Raw genomic sequence first — 21,957 nt, 5'->3', positions numbered from 1 at the left:
GTGTGACAAAGAATTTAATATCAGTTCAACTGAAATGACTGTTTTGTGGTTTTGCTCTCGGCAGTCGCGGCTGAGATTTTAAACCATTTCCACGATGCAAGTGAACTAACAAATGAATTATTTAAAAGATTAATGAACAAATCAGTTTGGATCCACTCAGTTTTCACTTGTGATTATTTATTTAGTGTTGTTTGTTTCAGCCTCTGTGTTTTTAATCAGCTATATTCCAAAATCTTATCCAGCATATTCCTCAAGTCTATGAAATGTTACCTTCTGTTTCTTTATAGCGCCCAAATGCCTTATTGCTAGAGTGTGGTGAGTTATCTGATAATGTTAATATTGGGAACATGAATGAGACCAAACTCAGTATTCTTACTTGTTATTGTTGGTTTACTGCTTCATAGTTTAACTTGATTTCCTTTAATCGCAGGCAAAATGTACTTGAAACTGTTTGAGAAAAGAAAAGTAATCTAAAAATGCACTTGTTTGATAACTAGAGAAATGTGGTCATTTTCTGCTTTATATTCCTCAATTCTGAATTATTTTTGAAATGTGAAGTGATTTGAAGAAGTGAAAATGAGTCGTCTTGTGTGGACCTTTGAATGTTACACAATACTTTGTGAATGATGTAACATAACAAAACACTTTACCCTTGAAGTCAAAGATGTACAACTGCATTTTTATTTCAAACAGTCATGTTGTTTTCCAAGATGTTCTTGCAGTTACAAATGTGTGCGCCTCCATATTCTTAAAACTTTTTTACTGTCAATAAAGTTGCGTTTATTCTAAAATTGATGTCATCCACATATTTCTGCTTTTTAGTCACTGAAAATACATTACAATACTAGACAAGAGATGAGAAATGATTTATTTAACAATTATAAAAATTCCTAAAATTCTGAGTCTTTACAGTTTTTTCAGAGACACCGGTTTCCTCCTCTCCTTTGGTGAGGGGAGGGGGGAGGAGGGAGGGACGAGACAACCGCATAAGTGATGATGATTGGTTGAGGCAGAGTAAGCGTGCGTGTGTGGTTTGTGTACAAACTGAACACTGCCTCTGATTGGCTTAGCATGAAACCGGAAACAGACACTACTTTAATCTCCCTGAGGTAAAAGACAAGAACATGTGAGGTGTAGCTACATTATGTCCCGGAGCGAAGTGTTTGTCCTGAGCTTCTGCTCACCTGACTCTGTGCAGCTTCTTCATTAAATCCAAACAGTCCGACACAGCGACGCACTGCTCCTCTTTGACTCTAAAGTCTCTGTAGCTCATCAGCTGGAACTCTTCCAGAGCAGCTACAGCAGCGTTGTGACCTCAACCATGGTTGGTGAGAGCAGAAATGTTGTTGTAGTGAAAATGGGCGGGCTCGTGAAGACGCGAATTTACACAAAGTCAAAACGAGCGATAAATCCCAATTCTCGCGTATCTCGCGTTTGGTCGCGCGTATAAACTCGAGCGAAAAAAAAGCGTTCCTCGTGTTTGGTCTTCCCACCAAACACGATGAAAAGGACGAAGACGCGAAGGTCCCGTCGCCATAAAAGAATCGGGTGTATTGCGTCGCAAAAAAAAAAAGTCGCGTCTCGCGCCTAATCGCGTCTCAGCGCCTAATCGCGTCTTTGCGTCACGGCCTTTTACACCGCGGACGTAACGAATAAACGGTGACGGTGTGAACGAACAACATTGAACAGGACCAGACGTGGCGTTGTTTCCTCTTTTCACCTACAGCTCCACTCTCCCTCACTTACACTAACTACTGTTATTGTTGAGGCCAGATAATTGTGGGATTTGTAGTTTTTGACCAATCGTGTGCTCTTTCTTTTTGTGATTTTTCCGGTTCACACGTTTGTTTTTTTTAGGGGCAAATGCGAGTGAAATGCTCGCCCATGGTGGGCATAAGAAAATGTAAGACCTGTCTAAAATTATTTAAGACTTGAACACAATAATTCAACAAATTTAAGACATTTTAAGACCTAAAATTTAGATTTTCACATTTTAGACTTTTTAAGACCCCGCGCGCATACCCTGTTATTTCATATAAAAGTTTAAGTGCATACATATTTTATGATGCTGTGTATTATATATTTAAGACCATCTTAGAATTTTCTAATAAATTTAATACTTTTTAAGGCCTTCATTTTAGATACATGAATTTAAGACTTTTTAAGGATCCGCAGATACCCTGTTGTGCACTCGCAGCAGGACAGATAATCAGATGGATAATCGGTAAAGTTAATAATTTCACTTAATGTGGCCATGAATAAATTAATTTCGATGTTTCGCCTGTTATTAAACGCAAATCTTGAATAGGTCTCCGCTGTTTTCACATTTAAAAAGGTCTTTGTTGTCTTTGTACAGAGACAATATGAGATTTGCTTGTAGCCACAGCACTTAAAAAACCCACTGTAACCTATTTTCATAGGCAGCCTCGCTTTCAATAAAACACACACTCGCATTCCATAATTGCGATCAGTGAAATATATGAAAACAATAAAATACAATTTAAAAATGAGAGAAAAAAAATCCAAATTCTTCGACATATTTAAACTTAAAAAAAAGAAAGAAAAAGTAACGCAATAGTTACTTTCCCTGGTAACTAGTTACTATTATAGTGAAGTAGTGGAGTTACTAACTCAGTTACTTTTTGGGAGAAGTAATTAACTATAACTAGCCTAATTACTTTTTAAAAGTAACGTTCCCAACACTGGTTGCGGTAGCCTACATAACCTTCTTCAGGGTGACAAATCAATGATGACGAGAGACACAGGTATGCTTATCAGGATAATTACAGGAGGTGACACCATAGCTTCTAGAGAAACCAGATGAGGAACAAAGAAAAAAAAAGAAAGCAAAACACTGAATGCACACAACAACAACAAGCAGCAGGATACATACAATATTTACAGAAAAGGAGAATAATAAGTTCCTTTGTTGAGTCCTGGACATGTCATCGCCTTCAGTTTGAAAATCCGAAACGGTTCCTACCTAAAATGTTGGAAATTTCCCCTATAGTTGACATGATAGTATCATCACATCAGTTCTGCAGATCTGGCAGCTGCACATTTCACGTTGCCAGTCACCTGTTGTTGGTTCTAACACACACGTATTTAGACTGAATTAAAGCAGAAGTGAGTGATCCGGTCGTTTTCGCTAATGCTGCGTTCCAGGCAGGCTTTTGAAATCGTAAATTACAGCTTCAAGTCACAACTTACGACTTTGTAGCGTTCCAGGCAACCCACTCGTGTTTTTCCGACCTGTTTTACCGGTGAAAGTCACTATAACGGCCACTCGTAACTTCCGACCGGTGAACTCGTACCAGATCGAACTGGTACCACTTCACGGTCGGAAAAATACGAGTTTCCTTGAACGCACCATAACAGTCCTCGTCGCTACGTCACCACATTCACGGCGTCCCTTGGCTGCACACACAGCCCTGCATGCCGTTCTCTCTCCTCATTGGATAAAAACTGTAGGATACGATAAATGTTTTCTCTTCGGCTCAGAGCAGAGCAGAGGGACTGAGAGACCCGTGTTTCAGTCCAAACACTCTATGTAAGTGATTGCTGTCGGAAGATATAACTATTTAAGATATTAACACAAATATATCACTCACTTCTGCTTTAACAGCTGCTCCCTGAGCAAAGATTAGGAAATATGAAGTTGACTATAGTTAGAAAGATAAGTAATATTTGAGTAAGTAACTATGTGTCCTTATGGTCCTTATACTATAAAAATTAAACACAATATGCAATAAATATAGGGTATGAGTTTTAAAATCACACATACTCCGGATTAGTAAATAAATAAAATAAATTATGGAAGTAATGTCAGATTATTTGTCTCTGCTTCCTGCAAGTAGATTACACTCACTCCCTTGGCAAAGAGTAGAGAGTACGAAGTGAGTTGTAAAGATAAACATGAAAATATACATATATAAATATACAAGATTAATTTCTTAATAAAATGTAAAAATATAAAATGCCAATATGAGAAAAAGAAATACAAAGTATAAAGGAATGTGTAAGTATGTGAATTTTACCTATGCACCATGTTAAAAGTGTTCATTGAAACCTATGGTGAAATCTATGGTGATGCCTTCAAATCGTCGTTATGTACAGAAATTGTAAACAGTGTAAAAATCTGTCTCTATGCTTCATGTACTGTATTTATTATCTACCCATCCAAACTTTTACAAAAGCCAAGATAAGAAGTAAAAATACATGGATTTTCGTGTATTTTCTGATGTATTTCCTTTCGTAGCTACTGCTACAAAAGCAAAGCCTTTGAGTATTTTTCTCCTGCTTTTTGCGGACATCCCGTGAACGCAGCATCGCCCGTTACTACCAATGGTTACTACGGCGACGCTTATCGAAAACTCGCTTCGACCAATCACAGGGCGAGATCTTGCAAACGAGCCAATCAGCGGGCTCGTTTGTCGAAACATCCAAACAACCGTCGTTCGTGGCTACGCAGCAGCAGCAGCAGCGGCAGACAAAAGTCGAGATTTGTTGTTTCAGGAAAGGAAACATGTAACTTAGCGAGCTAACGATGCGTTGTCCGGCTTTCATTCCGCTCTGGTCCGGTTTAAACCACCTCGAAACACGATTTGAATGTTGTTTGTAGCGTCTCGAAGGAATGAAAACCCGGGATTCATCACCTCGGACGCCGCCGCCGCCGGTTCATGTCCACGTACCGGAGACCACACCTGTACATGTTCACATGAGGAGGAGCCCCAGCAGCAGCACCCCGCAGGTTGTTACCCCCGGTTTATTCACCAGGAAATACCTATACAAACCTGTCAATCAAACTGTAAACATCCGTGGTGCACTTATTCAGTAGTTCATATGTTAAAAACACCACTTAGGCGACCTGATTTGTTTGTTTACAGCACCTAATTACAGGTGATTATCTACCGGTGACACGCCCACGGGAGTCACAGGATACAAAATGAAAGAGACATACAAAAATTACACCAAAAACAGGCACAAAACCTAAACAAAAAGTGTTAAAACTATCACAAACTGGTGCAAAACCTCAACAAAAAGTTATGAAAATGATCTTAAATACATGCCAAACGTCAACAAAGTCCTAAAATATGACAAAGAGATAGAAAATTATGTCAAAGAAGCATAAATAGAAGCAAAACGATCACAAGTCACATTTCTATAAGTAGAAGTATAACCGTGACAGACACACTCAAAATGACCGTAAAGAGACACAAATGGAAGCAAAACGATCACAAATGACCATAAAAGACACAAAATCACCATAAAAGAGGCAAAACTATGACAGAGACTCTCAAAATGACCATAAGGAGACACAAATGGGAGCAAAACGATCACAAATGCTCATAAAAGACACAAAATCACCATAAATAGAGGCAAAACTATGACAGAGACTCTCAAAATGACCATAAGGAGACACAAATGGAAGCAAAACGATCACAAATGACCATAAAAGACACAAAATCACCATAGAGGTAAAACTATGACAGACACACTCAAAATTACCATAAAAAGACACAAATAGAAGCAAATGACCACAAAAAGACAGAAAATCACCATTAATAGCGGTTAAACTATGACAGAGACACTAGAAGTTACCATAAAGAGACAAAAAAACGTCCACAGTGACCCTGAAAATGACCGTACTGATATAAAAAGACTACAAAGAAGTACCAAATGTTCATAGAAAGGCACAAAACAATCACATAAAGATGCAAAGCAACTCCGAAACATATTGGTACCTAGTTTTCCCAAAGCATACAGTTAAATATACTATTGTTTTCAAAAATGAGGATGCTGCAGTGAGTCTTATGTGTTTAACCAGTTTAATCTGTCTCCTTCTGCAGAACAGGACCAAAGATGCCCAGGTGAAGGTCGACACAGCCAAGTCAAAGGCCCGGTCGCCGTGGATTCCTCCTGGAAGACTGTCCTGCCGAAGAGATGTGGGCTCATACAAGTGCCAGGTCTCTTTACACTTCACTGTTTGTCTTTAGAGGCAGTAAATGTGTTCAAAAACGTATTATCTCTCCTCCTATACCAGGTTGTGGAGGAAACAGTCTCGTTTCACGGAGGACGACCATAAGTTTGCTGAGCACGGGTTCTGCTTGTTTTGTTTGTGTCTTACGAGCAGAGAGGCCGGGTGCAGCGACAGTCGGGGCGTCAGGGCGACGGAGACGAGCGGGAAGAGGAGGCAGCGGCGGCGGCGTCCACCAGCCTCAGCATCCTGCTGCAAGAGCAAGAAGGCGTCCGTCGATTAAAGAAGTAAGAAATATAAAAACGCTTGAGGCCGAAATCTTGCACTCAAAACAAAACACGAACAACTTTATCACCGCTTCTTTCTCAGTTGCCAAAAAAACAGACATTAAAACAATAAAAACACCTTTAAAAAACTGCCTATAATAAATAATAATAATAAACCACGTTCTTATTTTACTTCATTTGTTGAATCGTGCATCATAAATGTAAAGTGGAGAAGTTCTTGGATAAAAGCAGTTTATTTCTTTGTGTTTAGACTTTATTGTTTTACTTTTAGTTTGCAACTGGCTCTATCGTGCAGTTTTTTTTTTTTATCATAATCTTCTTATTTTCACAGTTGTTATCATATATCACGTATAACAACTAGATTTCTGATATGTTTTCACCACATGCTTCCTTACTTCTTATCTAGAAGTAGAAATTTGCATGAAATAAAAATAAACATGTTAAGTAGCAGTGCAAATGTAAATCTACAGCTTAGTGTTGTAACTAAAAAAAGGTGAGAAGGTTTTACTTCCAGTGACATGTGAAAGAACCAAAGACACATACAAAATTACACCAAAAACAGGCACAAAACCTAAACAAAGTGTTAAAACTATCACAAACTGGTGCAAAACCTCAACAAAAAGTAACGAAAATTATCTTAAATTCACGGCAAACGCCAACTAAGTCCCAAAATATCGATAAAGAGATAGAAATAGAAACAAAATTATCACAAATGACCGACAAAAGGCACAAAATCATCATAAAAAAAACCCAAAAGTGAGATTTTTCCTCCGTCTTTACTTCCAGGTCCGACTCCGGGGCTCAACCTAGAGAGACCGGCGTGCTGCTGCGGGCGCTGGTGGAAGCGGAGATCGACGGCGTGGCGGTGGCCAATCAGCTGACAGCGCTGAAGGAAACGATCGACAGCCTCGCTAAGGTGAATCCACTGCACGTTACAGAGATTTTCTGATTTCTTACTTTATGCACATTTGTCACTTAAATGTTTAAGATCATCAATCAAATTTTTTTTAACTAGACAAAGATAACGCAAGTAAATATAAAATGTAGTTTTTAAATGATGGAGACAAAAAAGCTAAAAGATCTAAAGAAACAACACGTCATGTTGCGATCTAAAGAAATTCAAGAAAAGATGAAAAAACAAAATAATTCTGGAAAGTGTTAAAAACCTGTTTTCTAAACTTGACTCCTCCTCTTTGGCCTTTTCATTAAATATTAAAAATGGTTTGATGATTGTAAACATTTATGTGTGACAAATATGCAAAAAAGTAAGAAACCAGGAAGGGGGCAAATACTTTTTTACAGCCCAGTAGATACACAGTGAAGGATGGATGAGGATGAATCTTTATCTGCTCTTTTTCTTCTCTTTTTCCTCCTCAGGAGAAGCGGCTGTCGAAGCCGCAGGCGTCTTCTCTGGGTCGACAGCAGGAGCTGCTGATGGAGAAGATGGAGATGTTCGACAGCACCAACCAGAGCCTCAGGGAGCTGCTCAGGGAGTGGAGTCAGCACGAGGTAAACACACCATCACCTGTAATCTGTACATGTGAGGGTTTTGTGCTTTTCTGTTTTTATTATGAAACATCTTGAACAACTGGTGAGAAAAACGTTTTCTGCTTTTCGTTAACTGAATCAAGCTGCAATGATGAGGCCTTTTATTCAGAAACTGATGCAAAACATCAACCAAAAGTCACAAAATTGATCTTAAAGACCAAACATCAAGTCCCAGGTCCAGTCAGATTATCGATAAACAGATAGAAAATGATGTCAAAGAGACAAAACATAGAAGCAAAACGATCATAAATGACCATAACAAGGCACAAAATCACCGTAAACAGAAGCAAAATTATGACGGACACTCAAACTGAGAAATGTTTAGCATGTGCGGAGGTTTCCATCTCACTGCAATTAAAAAAAAATAAAAAATCATTTTTGACACAAAATGCATTAAAAATAAATCTCAAATGAACCCAGAAGCCGACAACATGGCCGCCTGCTTGTATTGGTTTGTTTCCGCAGAGAGAGACGCTGCTGTGGTCGGAGCAGAAAGACGCCCTGAAGAAGAGGCTGAGCCACAGTGAAGCAGAGAACATCGTGAGTAGCAGCTGTTTCTGACCTTCATCCAGATGTTCACCTGCCTCCAGCCAGGTTACATCCACATCAGGGCCGGGCATCGATTGACGTCAAACAATTCTCGATTCCAAATCTTTTAAAGGGATAGTTTAAACATTTTTGGCAGATTGGTCCATTGCCATAATCCCTATAGTCATAGCAGTAGGTTCCTTACCTTTAATTGTCAGTGCAAGCTATTTTTAGAACGGCGGAGCAGAGCCGTGAGCTGCTCAGAGCTACGCTACGGAGGCTCATTATGGGATTTCTTGGTTTCCCCTCATCAAACTCATCAAATACACAATCCAACAACTCCAAAACGCTCTGGTGGACAAGTTGTGACCTGCACATTCACCACGCTATGAGATAATAACACAACATTACCAGACAGAGTTGTTGTAGAGGGAAATTCATGCAAAACCACTGATGCACTGTTGCCTTCAGGGACAGTTTTTCATCAAGCAGTCCCTGCATTTCCCTCTAAAACAACTCTGTCTGGTAACGTTGTGTTATTATCTCATAGCGTGGTGTATGTGCAGGTCACAACAGTGCTGGAAACTAGAATCTGAACCTTAGATATTATGGTTTGACCCCCATTTTACAAACTGGACCTGTAACAATCGTTTAGGGGAGCCAAAATCAAAACGTTAGAACCAGTTCCACCGTAGAAGAGGCTGATCTTTGTTTCTCTACTTCTCTTGCAGCGACTTGTGGCCAAACTCACGCACAGGGAGAAGGAGGCGTCGAAGCTCGCCGAGCACCTGGACTTCGAAAGGGTAAAGAAAACTGAAATAAACATACTGTATAATATAGATATAAAATAATAATTATCATCTTAAACGTCTCATCTCACCGTCGTCTCCTTCTCTCCCTCCCTCTCCTCCGGCGCAGCAGGACACCGTGAAGACGACCGAGGAGCTTTCCAGGATCCTGGAGTCGACGCGCGACCATCTGGAGTCTCAGCTGAGCCGAGCCGAGGCCGAGAAGATCCAGCTGGCCGCTCAGGTCCAGGTCTGTGGACACGACTCAGAACACGCTCTGCTTTCTGCTCAAAACACATGGGAAACAATGTGTTTTCACACCAGGCCTGAATCCTCCACTGATACATACATACAGTATATATGCACAAAACAAAGGAATGTGCTCGTACGCTCTAATAGTCCAGTCATTTTTATAAAAAAAGGTTGAACAAATTGCAACAGAAGCAAACTCAACTGATTTTGTATCCTCAACATGTCCTGAATGAGGGAAAAAAAGAATCCCATTAGGGGAAAGTTTCGAAAAAGACCCAAACATATCCCATTTATACGCCTATTAATTATTTTTCTCATGTGAATAGGGTAAAAGTTTTAACCTTTAGATATCTCCATGAAAATTACTGAGTTGATTACTTACATTAAGACAAACAAAAAATGTATTACAAGTTTTTTGAAATTCTTTGTTAACATGAGCAAATTTGCATAAATTTGCATAAATTCCACCGTTTTGACGACACATGTATATATGAAGTTGCTGTGGTGGTACCAGCATGAAAATTGGAATAAGTCGACTCCATCGGTCAACCGACAAGAAATCACAATTTTTCAAGATAGCCACATCCTTAGTAATTAATAGGCGTATAAATGGGATATATTTGGGTCATTTTCAAAACTTTCCCCCAATGGGAAACTTTCCCCTAATGGGATTCTTCAGGGCTTTTTTCGCCCTTACTCAGGACATGTTGAGGATACAAAAGCAGTTGAGTTTGCTTCTGTTGCAATTAGTTCAACGTTGACCCCTTTTTTGGCCTAAAATTCCTGGACTATAAATATCTAGATAGATTAAGATTTATTTATTTGTCATTGTGCATTTACAATGAAATATTGTTGGAGCAAAACCTCCAGATGCGAAAAGGAAAAAGAAAAGCAAAAATAATAACTAACAGAGATAATTTAAAGTGCTTAGCAGGAGAGCTCCGAGCTGCTACGTCCATCTGACACACACTTTATGGTAAAGAGACGGTTTTTATCTTATTTTCAAAAGTTATTTAATTGTCTGTTCAGAGATGGACGTGACCTGAGAAAAGGTTTTGCATCCTCTGTTGCAGTTTTGCACAGTAAATGTTCATAAAAACAACAAAAAACGCCTGTACGAGAGCTGCACATGAGATAATATCCAAATCACAGGAGCTGCATGTTATTTTTTTTTAATAAAGATATAATAAGTCACCGTTCACACTGAAATCACAACATCTGCTCATGTAAATGCAGTGTCTTGTTTTATATTGTGCAGCTCTGTACGATATGAAACACGTCCTGGTTATAAACCATCGCCGTCTGTGCTCCAGATTTAAATTCTACACCAGATTGTTTCTTTTTCAACAAACAACATGTTGTTGCGCAGTTCATCTCCTCGTTAAAGGGACAGAAAATCTGACTCATCGTTACGACAACAAACTGAAAAACGTTTGCTTTTCAGATAAATACAGTAAAACACACACACACACTTGAACTGTCAGATGTTTTTATTGGCTCACAGTTGAGTTGGGTGAAAAACACATATCTCAACATTTCTTTTTTTAGACATATACTGTATTTATTGGTTCTTGTTTTTATACATCAACATCCAACACTTTAAACATTTTGAACATACGGCAGAAATGAAAATAATATAATCAATACAGAAAAGGACCAAAATAAACACATAAACAAAGTCGGACCTCGGCTCAATCCAGGGGGCGGGATGAAGGCTGTCTTTCAAACTGCCTCTGCACCAATAGGGTAGCGCTACGATGAATCAGAGCAAAGAGCAGGATGACATTAGTCTGACAAGCCAATTAAAATGTATGTCGTCATGGCGTTAAGCCGCCCAGCGACTCTCTAAACAGATAGAGCGCTGTGATTGGTCAACACAAACGGTGTTTGAGACTCAAAAAGTTCCTATGGCTCGTTTCTAGACCCACCTACGGAGCAAATAGATTTGCTGCCGCTAGGGTGCAGCTAGATTTCTAGGCTAACTTTACACTATAAAAATCATAAAATAGAGCAAAGTCAGAGTGGAAATTCAATTAAAAAACAACAATAAAACAGTATAACACACACAAATTATATTCAAAGCTAATTTAAAAGGATGTGTTTTTGAGCGTGGTCTTGAATGGAGGGGGGCAGCGATGGAAAATGCTCTGTCTCCCCAGGTTTATCTCAGTTACATCTCCATGGAGATTTCTGGTGTTTCCTGATCATACAGCATAATAGGCTCTTTCCACAGCTCCACTACTTCCTGAGCTTAAAGACCCACTCCCATGAAAATCGTGTTTTTTGAGCTTTTCACATGTTCCTGTGGCATTTTTCTTGTGTTATAGCACATATCAGCAGAAAAGGAAGTGCAAAATTGCATTTCTGAGTTTTTCTGCCTTCAAACTGCTCTGAGTGGTCACAATGGTCAGACACACCTGGATTAATCAGTTTGTCCAATAATGTAAGACAGGAAATAAAGGAGCAGCATTAAGCTCAGGAAGTAGTGGAGCTGTGCAAAGAGCCTATTGACACTGGGACCAGTTTTCATGTAATATTTTAATAAAATGGGACATTTAGATGAACAGCTGATGGATGTAAACTGCCTGTAACAAGCAGCTCTTCAACATGTCTCCACTAACTGTGTCTGGTGGTGTGACCAGAGGATGCAGCAGAGCCGGGAGCAGCAGCAGCAGCAGCTCCAGCTCCTCCAGGCCGAGCTGCAGGCCCACAGGCAGCAGGGCGACCAGCAGGCCGAGCCGCCGGGCCGCCGCCGCGACCAGGAGGCTCTGAGCCGCCTCGCCCAGCAGGCGGAGCGCGCCGAGGAGGCGGCCAGAGAGCAGGCGGAGAGGCTGAGGGAGAAGGTCGGTGCTGGAGATACACAATGACACATAAATAATCAATTTTTTAGATTCAAATAATTCAGTTTGATTATGTTTTATGATTTATTTTATTTTATGTTAATATAAAGGGATAGTTCAACATTTTGTCAGATCCTCCTCTCACCGTAACCCCTATAGTCGTAGCAGTAGGATCGTGAGCTGCTCAGTGAACACAAAACTCATCAAATACACAATCCAACAACTCCAAAACGCTCTGGTGGACAAGTTGTGACCTGCACATTCACCACGCTATGAGATAATCATGTAACATTATGAGACAGAGTTGTTTTAGAGGTCAATGCAGCCAGAACTACTCTCTAAACACGGCTGCTGGCCGGAGGGATTTCAAAAGCGAAAGTAGTTCAGAGTATTTGCTTCATGTGTCGTAATGTTACACAATTATACGTTATTATCTCATAGCGTGGTGAATGTGCAGGTCACAACTTGTCCACCAGAGCGTTGTGGAGTTGTTGGATTGTGTATTTGATGAGTTTGATGAGGGAAACGAAGAAATCCCATGAGCCTCTGTAGCGTAGCTCTGAGCATGAGTATTTGATGAGCTGCTGTATTGTGGAAATGTATTTCAATGATATTTTCTATTTAATTTCATGTAAATCAAAAGTTATCATATTTATCTGACTATTTATGTTTAATAATGAAAAAGCCAACATAGAAAATTGAGGATGTGAAGCATTGAAATGCAGCGCCGTGTAATTGAATTGAACTGAATCGTAGACTTAGTTTTTCTTTTTTCTTTGTAGACAAGAAGTTGTTTCTCATACCAACTTCTTGTCTTGGAAAAGAAAAAAGGAAAACTAAATACTACATTTGGACATAATGAACTTCCACAAATGAATCGTAGTCTGGTGAATTGTAACCGAACCGAATCGTTCATGTGGCCAGTGAAGATGCAACACCACTAATGTTCAGGAGGCCGGTCCACAGACCTGTCTGTGGTTCCACCTGCATGCAAATCAGTTGTTTTATCACCGATGGCGACGGCGGCGGTGACTCCGGTGATCCGAAGCTTTCATGCAAATCAGATTCAAGCGAAGTTGAGACGTCGTTCCAGTGAAACACAAATCCAACAAACACACGTGTGAGAACAGAAACGTCAGACAGTCCGTCTGTCTGTGTCGCCTTCACTCAGTTCATCAAATATGTTCTGCATTTTGTTTTGCGTCCCAGCTGCTTTACGGGTTGAATGATTATGAAAGTGATTCATTGCGGAAAAGAAACTGTGAAAAATGGTGGAAAGTGTTTTGTTTTAATGAACCATATACAAAAAATTATGCACATGAGCGTATCGCAGTGACGATGAAAACAGGATTAATCATTCAGCCCTTTTCTGACGTGTTACTGACATTAATCAGGAGTAGGGATGTCACGATTACTTGTTTTCACAATTAATCGCGGTATTAAACGCCACAATTAATTAATCGTAAAGATTCCTAAATACCGTTACATTCCAAAAAAGATTATGTGGGAAACACAGTAGCAGATGTGCGCCAAAGTAAATGTAAGAAATACTGGTCCATTTACCTAATGTAATGTACAATTGGTAGGAATTTAAATGTTAGTGTCTCATTTGTGATAAAAAAAACAAACAAACAAACAATTAAAATAAACTAAACATTTGGTATAGGCAGGGTTTAAAATTAGCACCCGCCACTCGCCAAATGCGGGTAAAAATATGATTTGGCGAGTAAAATTATTAGGCCACTCGCCATTGGCCGGCAGCTGGAATATGCCAACTTCACTATATAATTGTCATAATAAATGCTGAACAGTGAAACGAACACAGTTTACAGCTACAGGAGATCTACTGACTGTGTTTCGAATGTCGGAGTTGTCCCTCGTTATCCTCCGCGATTCAACATCAAGAAAATGTATCAAGTTTTCTGCTGCTGTAACGTTCGCGTTCAGTCGGTCATTCAGAGGAGGCGGTCAGAGGCGAGCGACGTTAGTTTGTGGTAACGTGTTTATGTGGCGACACATCGCGATGGTGAGGGGCAGGGTTACACATGTCCCCGACAATATGGAATCATCCCGTATTTGCAGATTAAATAACCCCGTCCTGTTTTGCATCAATACGGGACCGGGTTTGTCTCGTATTTCCGAGTTCACTTGAATGCAGCATCACCCCGCTCGCAATCCTGTGAAGAGGTGCCGACTCTGCCCCTCTGCCCGTGATCAGGTGAAACTGAATTTCTGCCACTCTCGTCTGTGATCAAAACACAAACACTGGGCTCGACAGTGTCAGTGACACTCTGGGCTATAAAGTATAGCCTAGGCCTACCCCCGCAGCCCCCGCCCGTAAAGCCTTTCCACCGAATCAACGGTCTTTTTTTTATTTTTTATTTTTTTACCGCAACATATGATTCACGTCATGATAACTTCTGTATTTAGGCTATTCAAACTTCCACAGTCCATAGTTCTCTTTGTTTGATATTTCAAAAGAAAGTTGCATCCTTCTATAGGCTACTGTAGGATGGACAGTAGGCAATCTACATTAAAAAAAAAACCTTTGTTCACACCACTTATTCAGTCTGAATTAAATAGGCTAAGTTTCAAAACTCACATCACTATATCTTCCTCTGAAAGCCTATTTATGTAATGTCTTCTTGTCATTCCATCAGCTAATCTAAACATATTTTTTTATATACTGTATATATTTATTGCACCAATTTAGTTTAGGAGGCAGGTGTGTGTTGTTAAGGCAGCTGCCTAACTATAATGCAATGGGGAAAACACTGTTGATTTTAATGACTTTGTGTTGTGAGCAGTCCAGTGGCCGGTGAAAACATATTTTGGCCGGTAACATTTTTGAGCTACCTGCCATTGGCAGGTAGCTCAAAAAGTTAATTTTATACCCTGGGTATAGGTGAAAATTAATGATTTGAATATTTAAAACACTTCCTCTGGAGGATTAATAATTGGTTATATTATGAATAGTAGATACTTAAAATATTTAGTGTAAATAATTTAGTAATGTAATTATATTTTGACTGCATTTGATTGTGTGTGTGTGTGTGTTAAAGGAAGCCCAGTTGGCTCAGGCTCTGTCCACGTCCAGCGACTGGTGTCACCGTCACTCTAAAGAAGTCGCTGCTAAAGTTCAGCTGGAGGAGGAAGTCTCCGCTCTCAAACTGTGAGTTCCTCCTCCTCTTCCCCCCCCAAAAATATCATAACGTCAAACTTTTAGTTCAGTTTAGACGTTGTTTCCTTTTCCTCTCTCTCTGTTTCTGCCTCAGCCGAGTGACGGAGATGAACTCTCAGCTTCGCTCGGCCGAGGAGAAGAGCCGGGCGGAGAGGGAGCAGCTCAGGGATCAGGTGCAGCAGCTCAGCGCCGACAACGCCTCCGCCAAGCTGGACAACCAGAGGCTCAAGGTGCGTTCAGGGGGAAATCGACACCAGACAACAACTTCATTCACATCTTCGACAGACTTCACAGTTGTGTGTTTCTTGAACGTTCAGGCGGAGTCGACGTCGTCCGAGGAGAAGCTCAGGGGAATCCAGGCCGAAGCTCGTCAGCTGAAGTTATCGATCAGAAAGTATGAAACCACGATGGAGAAATACAAGAAGAAGGTGAAGTCACCGTGGCTCAAACCAGACCGGTTATCTGTGTTTAGAAATAAAAACTCAGAAACTCGTTTGTAAAACTGTTTGCACAGCTGTATTTGCACAGTTCTTTCAGCCATAGCACAGTTTATACATTATGCATATTTAATCTGGCACAATTTCTTCTATTTATTCGGATTTTAGTAACATATTGATGTACATGGCAAGGAACTGCTGTGTTGCACTTTTTAAAATTAGAAATATGTAATAATTCGGTGCATTATGGAACAACTTATTACAAAATGAGGTAAAGTTTTTTACATATTGCGTTAAAGAATTTTATTACAAAATGTAGCGTTATTACATCATGAGGTGAAAATGTATTACATTATAATGCGGTGCTATGGATATATGTAGTGTGTCGATTTTTTCTTACTTTTCTTATCTTTGTTTTATTCTACTATAATATGCCCTTTTATATTATATTATATTATATTATCCCATCCTTTATTATGTTATGTTATTATATTACATTATATTACCAGTATGTTATGTTATGTTATACTATATTACATTATATTATATTATATTACATTACATTACATTGTTATGTTATACTATATTACATATTATATTACATTATGTTATACTATATTATTGAAAAGCGCTATATAAATTAAATGAATTATTATTATTATTATTATTATTATTCTTATTCTTATTATTATTATTATATTACATTATATTATATTACATCATGTTATGTTATGTGCGCTACTGGATACTTGGGGATCAATAAAGTATAACTCTAAATTGATTGATTTATTTGATTTATTTGTTTTTACCAGTTTGTTTTACTCTCTCCGCCCCCGTGCAGGTGCAGCAGGCTCGTCTGCAGGCGGAGGAGCGGCGGCTGAAGCTGGAGGCGACGCAGCGGGAGGCGCTGGAGCTGCAGGTGAACCTGGAGCGGGAGAAGGAGCAGGTGAGGAGGGAGCTGCTGGCTCGGCTCCACGAGCTGGAGGCGCTGCCCGACCGGCTGAGGAGGAGCGAGCAGCAGCTCCGCGACGCCCAGCAGGAGGCCGACGCCCACGAGAGGAGGAGCGCGGAGCACAGCTCGGCCCTCGCTGACGTCAGACACAAGGTACTGGGAGTTAAAACACATGGAAATGTATCTAAAGAGGAACTCTGCTACATTTTTTACCTGAATTAAACAGCTTCAGAGTTAAATAAATGACTTGTCAAAATCTGTCCAAGAATATTTGTCTAATTTCTTGTCAAAATGTCTCATTTCTAGTCAAAACTAATCCCTTTCCACTTAAAATAAGACTCATCAGCTAAAATGAACTTGTTTTTAGATCATTTTCACTTGAAATAAGTAGAAAAATCTGTCAGTGAAAGCAAGTTTTTTGTGCTTGTAATAAAAAAAAAACTAAAAAAAAACCAATATCAGATTATTTTAAGTGAAAATATGCTTGAAAGAAGGAAAAAGTGCCTAAAAACAAGCTGCTTTTTAATGTGGTGAGTCTTATTTTAAGTAGAATGAGATTTGTTTTGACTAAAAATAAGGCTATAAAGATATTAGATTTTTTTTGCAGAGCAGAAACACACTCGCCACCACGACAAAATATTAAAGTCGCAAATTTAGGAGGAAAAACCGTGGACATTCTCTCAGTCACAAAAAAAAAGGAAGAATGTGTTGTTGTTTTTTTCTCTACTGTAAGGTTGGAAGAGTATAGCAGTATTTATTGTCTTATACAAACTGCATGTGTGGCTTTCTCTCAAGGATAAAAAGAATAAATAGTAGAATAAAAGAAGCACAGGAAAATGTATTCCTAAGATAAATTCAAACAAATGAAAACAGCACCGGTTGTTTTTATTTGTTGCTAAATGTGATTGAAAAGTCAGAAATTTGCAAGAGGAACTATGCAGGATTTTTATCTTAAACTCTGCTACATTTCCAGACTTTAGTGTCCAAGTGTAACATGATGTCGTTCTCCACTTTGACCACAAGATGGCAGCATGAGATTGTGTTAGTTTCTCAAACTAGAAACTAGATAGATAGATAGATAGATAGATAGATAGATAGATAGATAGATAGATAGATAGATAGATAGATAGATAGATAGATAGCAGCAGGTGCAAACAAGTTATAAACTAGAGAGAACAGATTTAAAACACTTATGTCGACGGTTTTCAAAGAAAGATAAACTTATCCTGTCTTCTGTCGCCATAAATCGCCTCCTTTCATTAAAAATACAAATGTTGGCCTTTTAAATTGACGACAGGTTTCACTTCTTCACTTCTATTTTTACTCTGTTTAGGATTATTCTTATCAACTTGGTTGGTGCTTTACACTGCAACGTTGTTCTATGTCACTGTACTTTACTGCAAATCAAATTTCCCCTGGAGGGACAATGAAGCTCTGAACTGAACTAAACTTAACACAAACGACCTGATCCCAGTTCAGCTGGAGAGACTCTGGGCTGCAGCGACACAGGATGAATCTACTGTATGTGGTGTTTTACAGTAAAGAGTGTGTGACCTGTGGATGTTCTCCTCCTCTCAGGTGGAGCAACAAGGATCTCAGCTGGAGACGCTGCAGCAGAGGAACCTGCTGCTGCAGGAGGAGAACAACGTCCTCAAGGAGAAAATACACATCTTAGAAAGGTACGGAACAGGACACTTGTTGATCGAATTATCTGCAGATGGATAAAAACATGAATGCAAATAATGCCGGTTCAAGTGTGTTTTCATATGCTGACACCTGCATCTTTCTTTGTTTACTCCCACCGTCTCTTTGATCAGCTGGAATACGCAGCTGAATTGATATAAAACATGATCACAACTCACAGTTATTCAGCAAAGAACCGTTCCCATTAGCATTTGTCACATAAACTTTGTATCGATCAAGAGAAAATCCGATGAGATCAACCGTTTTAACTTTTCATCGATATTTGTGACATTTAATCGAATTTCACTGTTTCCATGAGGCATTTTTAATTCGATATTGCTTAATGTGAATAAAAACGTGTGGATGGAAACATGGTTAGTGAGTGTTGGTTTGTGTTTGTGTTTGTGTTTGTGCTGCAGGCGGGTGGAGGACCTGCGGGCGGAGAACAAGGACATGTCTCAGGCTCTGAGCTCCAAGGACGCAGGGATCCGCGGCGTCCAGCAGCAGCTGGAGGAGAAGAGCTCCGAGTGCAGTGTCCTGTCCCGACAGCTGCAGCAGGCCGTGGACGACGCTCAGAGACAGGTCAGAGAGACGAGACACAGGCACAACAACAGCTAAACGTCTCATCGCTCTCTTTGCTTCTCATCGTTTTGTGTTTTACTTCTCAATTCAATTCAATTCAACTTTATTTATCCGAGAGGGCAGTTCAGTTTGCAGCGACCCACGTCCATTGACTCAGTCCTGCACTAACACCTCAGCTCCATGCATCAAGTTAAAGTTTTAAATGTGAAGCCCCAGAACAGAACAGCACACATGAGAATAATAGAAATAGTGCTACAATCAATAAATAATAAGTTAGTTAAATTGAGGGAACACTATCAAGATAACGTGGATTAAAAAAGAAAGAAAAAGAGGATTAAAGTGACTATTGTCCAGGTTTAAAAACCCAACAATACAAGTGATAAAAGAGCTGGAGAGATGCATTAATGGACGATTCACAGCAGCTTGTCCACATGAAGTCACCATCACTGGGGTTCAGGCTCTCTATCTTAATAATGTGACTGAATATAACATTTAGTTTCACTTTATTTACTGTATTCAGAAAATGTTGAGAAAACTCACAGGTGTTGGTGGAAATTGACAAGTTTAAACCCAGACTTAGTGTTCCTACTCAAACTACTGTTATTATTACCAGAGACGTGTCCTTATAGGTTTATAAAAGAAAGTTGTTGTTTTTTTATATTCATTTCGAACATGTAAAACAAAATCAGTTTGTTCCTTCATATGTTAATAACATAAACAGGTTGAAGAACAAAATTTGGAAACAAAAACACAAAAGCAGAATCATACATATTCAAAAAGGAGTGAGTCATAAATAAATGACTTGTCCCACTTCCTTCATTGCTCTTCATTCCATTGTTAGAATAGGTAAATAAAGATTTAGTTCAGTTTTTTGTTTGAACAATATCTTCCCTATAACTCTTGTTTTGTTTTTGTACTTTATTTTGAAATGCTCCATGTTTGGACATTGATGCTTTAATTAACTCTTTAGGCTGCTCCATAGTTTCACACCACACACAGACACATAAAAACTTTTCAGCCACATATTTTAGTCTTTATGTCACTTATGTGTTTAACTGCACCAATGAAGCAGCTGTTGTGTCTCATCTTTGAAGGTTTATTATGATTGTGCTCAAAACTAACAAAACTGAAGTTCAAATGAAGATAAATATCTGTAAATCAAATGAAGATACAGTAAATATCTGTAAACTGTCTGTAACTGCCCGTCCTCTGTCTCATGCAGGTGGACGACAGCGTGCACCGGGTTCTGGCCAAAGAGCGAGCGTCGCAGTCGAAGGCTCTGGACCTGCAGAGTCAGCTGAGCCGAGCCCGAACCGAGCTGAGCCAGACGCAGCGGAGCAAAGACGAGGTACGCCACCTCTCTGAGTAGAAAAACTCCTAACCAGGTGCTGATGATGAGTGTTAATGTTGGTTCTCCCTGTGTTTGTTCTTCTGCAGATGGAGCGTCGCTTCAAGAGTCAGCTGCAGAACCTGAAGGACCGGCTGGAGCAGGCCGACTCCACCAACCGCAGCCTGCAGAACTACGTCCACTTCCTCAAAACCTCCTACGGAAACGTGTTCGGTGATTCTCTGCTCGCAAGCTGAGAGCAAGACTCACCGTCCGCCCGTCTGTCTGTCAGTCTGTCCGTCCATCCAGAACAATATAGAAGAGCTGAATCACATTTATTGAGTATGTGCTTTTAACTTAAAAGAGTTTTATACTATCTATGAAATGAATAAAGCTTTCTTTTTATGGAAAACACGTTTTGTTTCCTGCACATGTCTTCTTTCTGATTGCACTTGTCCCTTACTTTGAAAAAATATAAATCTTTAAGCTATGGCAAAAATATTTGTATCATACTGACAAAAACATATTAAGTTAATTTCCTTTTATAGATTTCCTGCTATTTATTTCTCTGCAAATTAGAAATTTGAAATGTTATAGTCATAAATGCTTTAATATGCAGTCACTTCCTATAGGGAGAATAACTGAATAAGAATATTTTTATATACAGTATATACAGTCTCACTTGTGCCAAAACTCTGTGACAAACTTCTGTTTCTGGCTAGGAGATGTATTTTAAAGCAGTGGATAAGTGACAAACCTCCAACGGTCACACAATGGTACCAAGAGACATATAAAGTTTTACCCTTAGAAAGACATTACTGCGCAAATGAAAGGGGATGATAATCTGTTTGAGGTAACATGGTCGGCTTTTCTGAGGTACTTACCCCCACCCCTCCGGGACACTGCAAATAAGGGGAGATATACTTTAGACTGGAAAACTTCCACTAGATCAGGGGTTTTCAAAGTGTGAGAGAGTGAGCCCCCCTTAATGAAAAATAAACAGCTGTGCGCCCCCCCCCTTCAAACAAACAAAAAAAAGAGAATTAAACATAACCTATTTATTATCAGTTACTATGACCAAAACAATATTTGATTCATTAAACATAAATTGGTCTTTCCTGTAGGATTTGTTTGATTTACAAGCTTGTTTCTCAGCATATTCTTTTTAAGAAGACTCAGGTCTTTTGATGTATGTAATGTAATGCTGCGTATGTTTTATCAGTCTGTCATTGCAAGTGTTACATTCTTTGCTATTGTCTGCTGGGGTAACAACATCAAGGTCAGGGACAGGAACAGACTAGACAGGCTCATCAAAAAATGTAGCTCTGTGATGGGGGAGGGAGCGGAGCTGGTAGAGGCTGTGGTTAAGTGGAGGATGGGGTGTAAGTTGAAGACCATCCTGGGTGACCCCCAACACCCTCTACACAAAACCCTCTCAGGTCAGAGGAGCAGCCGCAGCAAAAGGCTCATCTCCCTGACCTGCAGAACTGTGATCGCATCATGAAGTATTGGTAGGCGTGGGACAAAGAAGTAGAAGATGATGTCTAGCCCATGGCGAAATAAAAAAGAGAAAAA

General features: G+C 39.6%; 1 protein-coding gene across 1 annotated transcript; it reads left to right on the top strand.

The window, feature by feature from the left end:
- The first annotated feature begins 4,607 nt into the window (after positions 1-4,607).
- Positions 4,608-20,662, top strand: LOC310991905 (uncharacterized protein). The gene is made up of 17 exons (XM_083979834.1): positions 4,608-4,750; positions 5,850-5,966; positions 6,134-6,264; positions 7,051-7,180; positions 7,642-7,773; positions 8,278-8,352; positions 9,072-9,143; positions 9,259-9,378; positions 12,023-12,223; positions 15,283-15,392; positions 15,496-15,631; positions 15,719-15,829; positions 16,680-16,943; positions 18,369-18,469; positions 18,893-19,055; positions 20,278-20,403; positions 20,493-20,662. Exons 1-17 carry the CDS (start codon positions 4,634-4,636, stop codon positions 20,637-20,639), a joined length of 2,253 nt encoding a protein of 750 aa, XP_083835960.1. The 5' UTR covers positions 4,608-4,633; the 3' UTR covers positions 20,640-20,662.
- Positions 20,663-21,957: the final 1,295 nt, after the last annotated feature.

Source organism: Trachurus trachurus (assembly GCF_905171665.1).
Source record: "Trachurus trachurus genome assembly, chromosome: 9".
NCBI lineage: Eukaryota > Metazoa > Chordata > Actinopteri > Carangiformes > Carangidae > Trachurus > Trachurus trachurus.
The sequence above is the reverse complement of the archived record's forward strand: the minus strand, read 5'-3'. Positions and strand labels throughout refer to the sequence as shown.

Bases quoted from the DNA above. Each gene is read 5' to 3' on its own strand.
- LOC310991905 (XM_083979834.1), top strand. From the start codon at position 4,634: ATGAAAACCCGGGATTCATCACCTCGGACGCCGCCGCCGCCGGTTCAT. The intron at 9,144-9,258 runs GTAAAGAAAACT...CCTCCGGCGCAG, and splicing joins AGCACCTGGACTTCGAAAGG to CAGGACACCGTGAAGACGAC. The intron at 18,470-18,892 runs GTACGGAACAGG...TTTGTGCTGCAG, and splicing joins AAAATACACATCTTAGAAAG to GCGGGTGGAGGACCTGCGGG.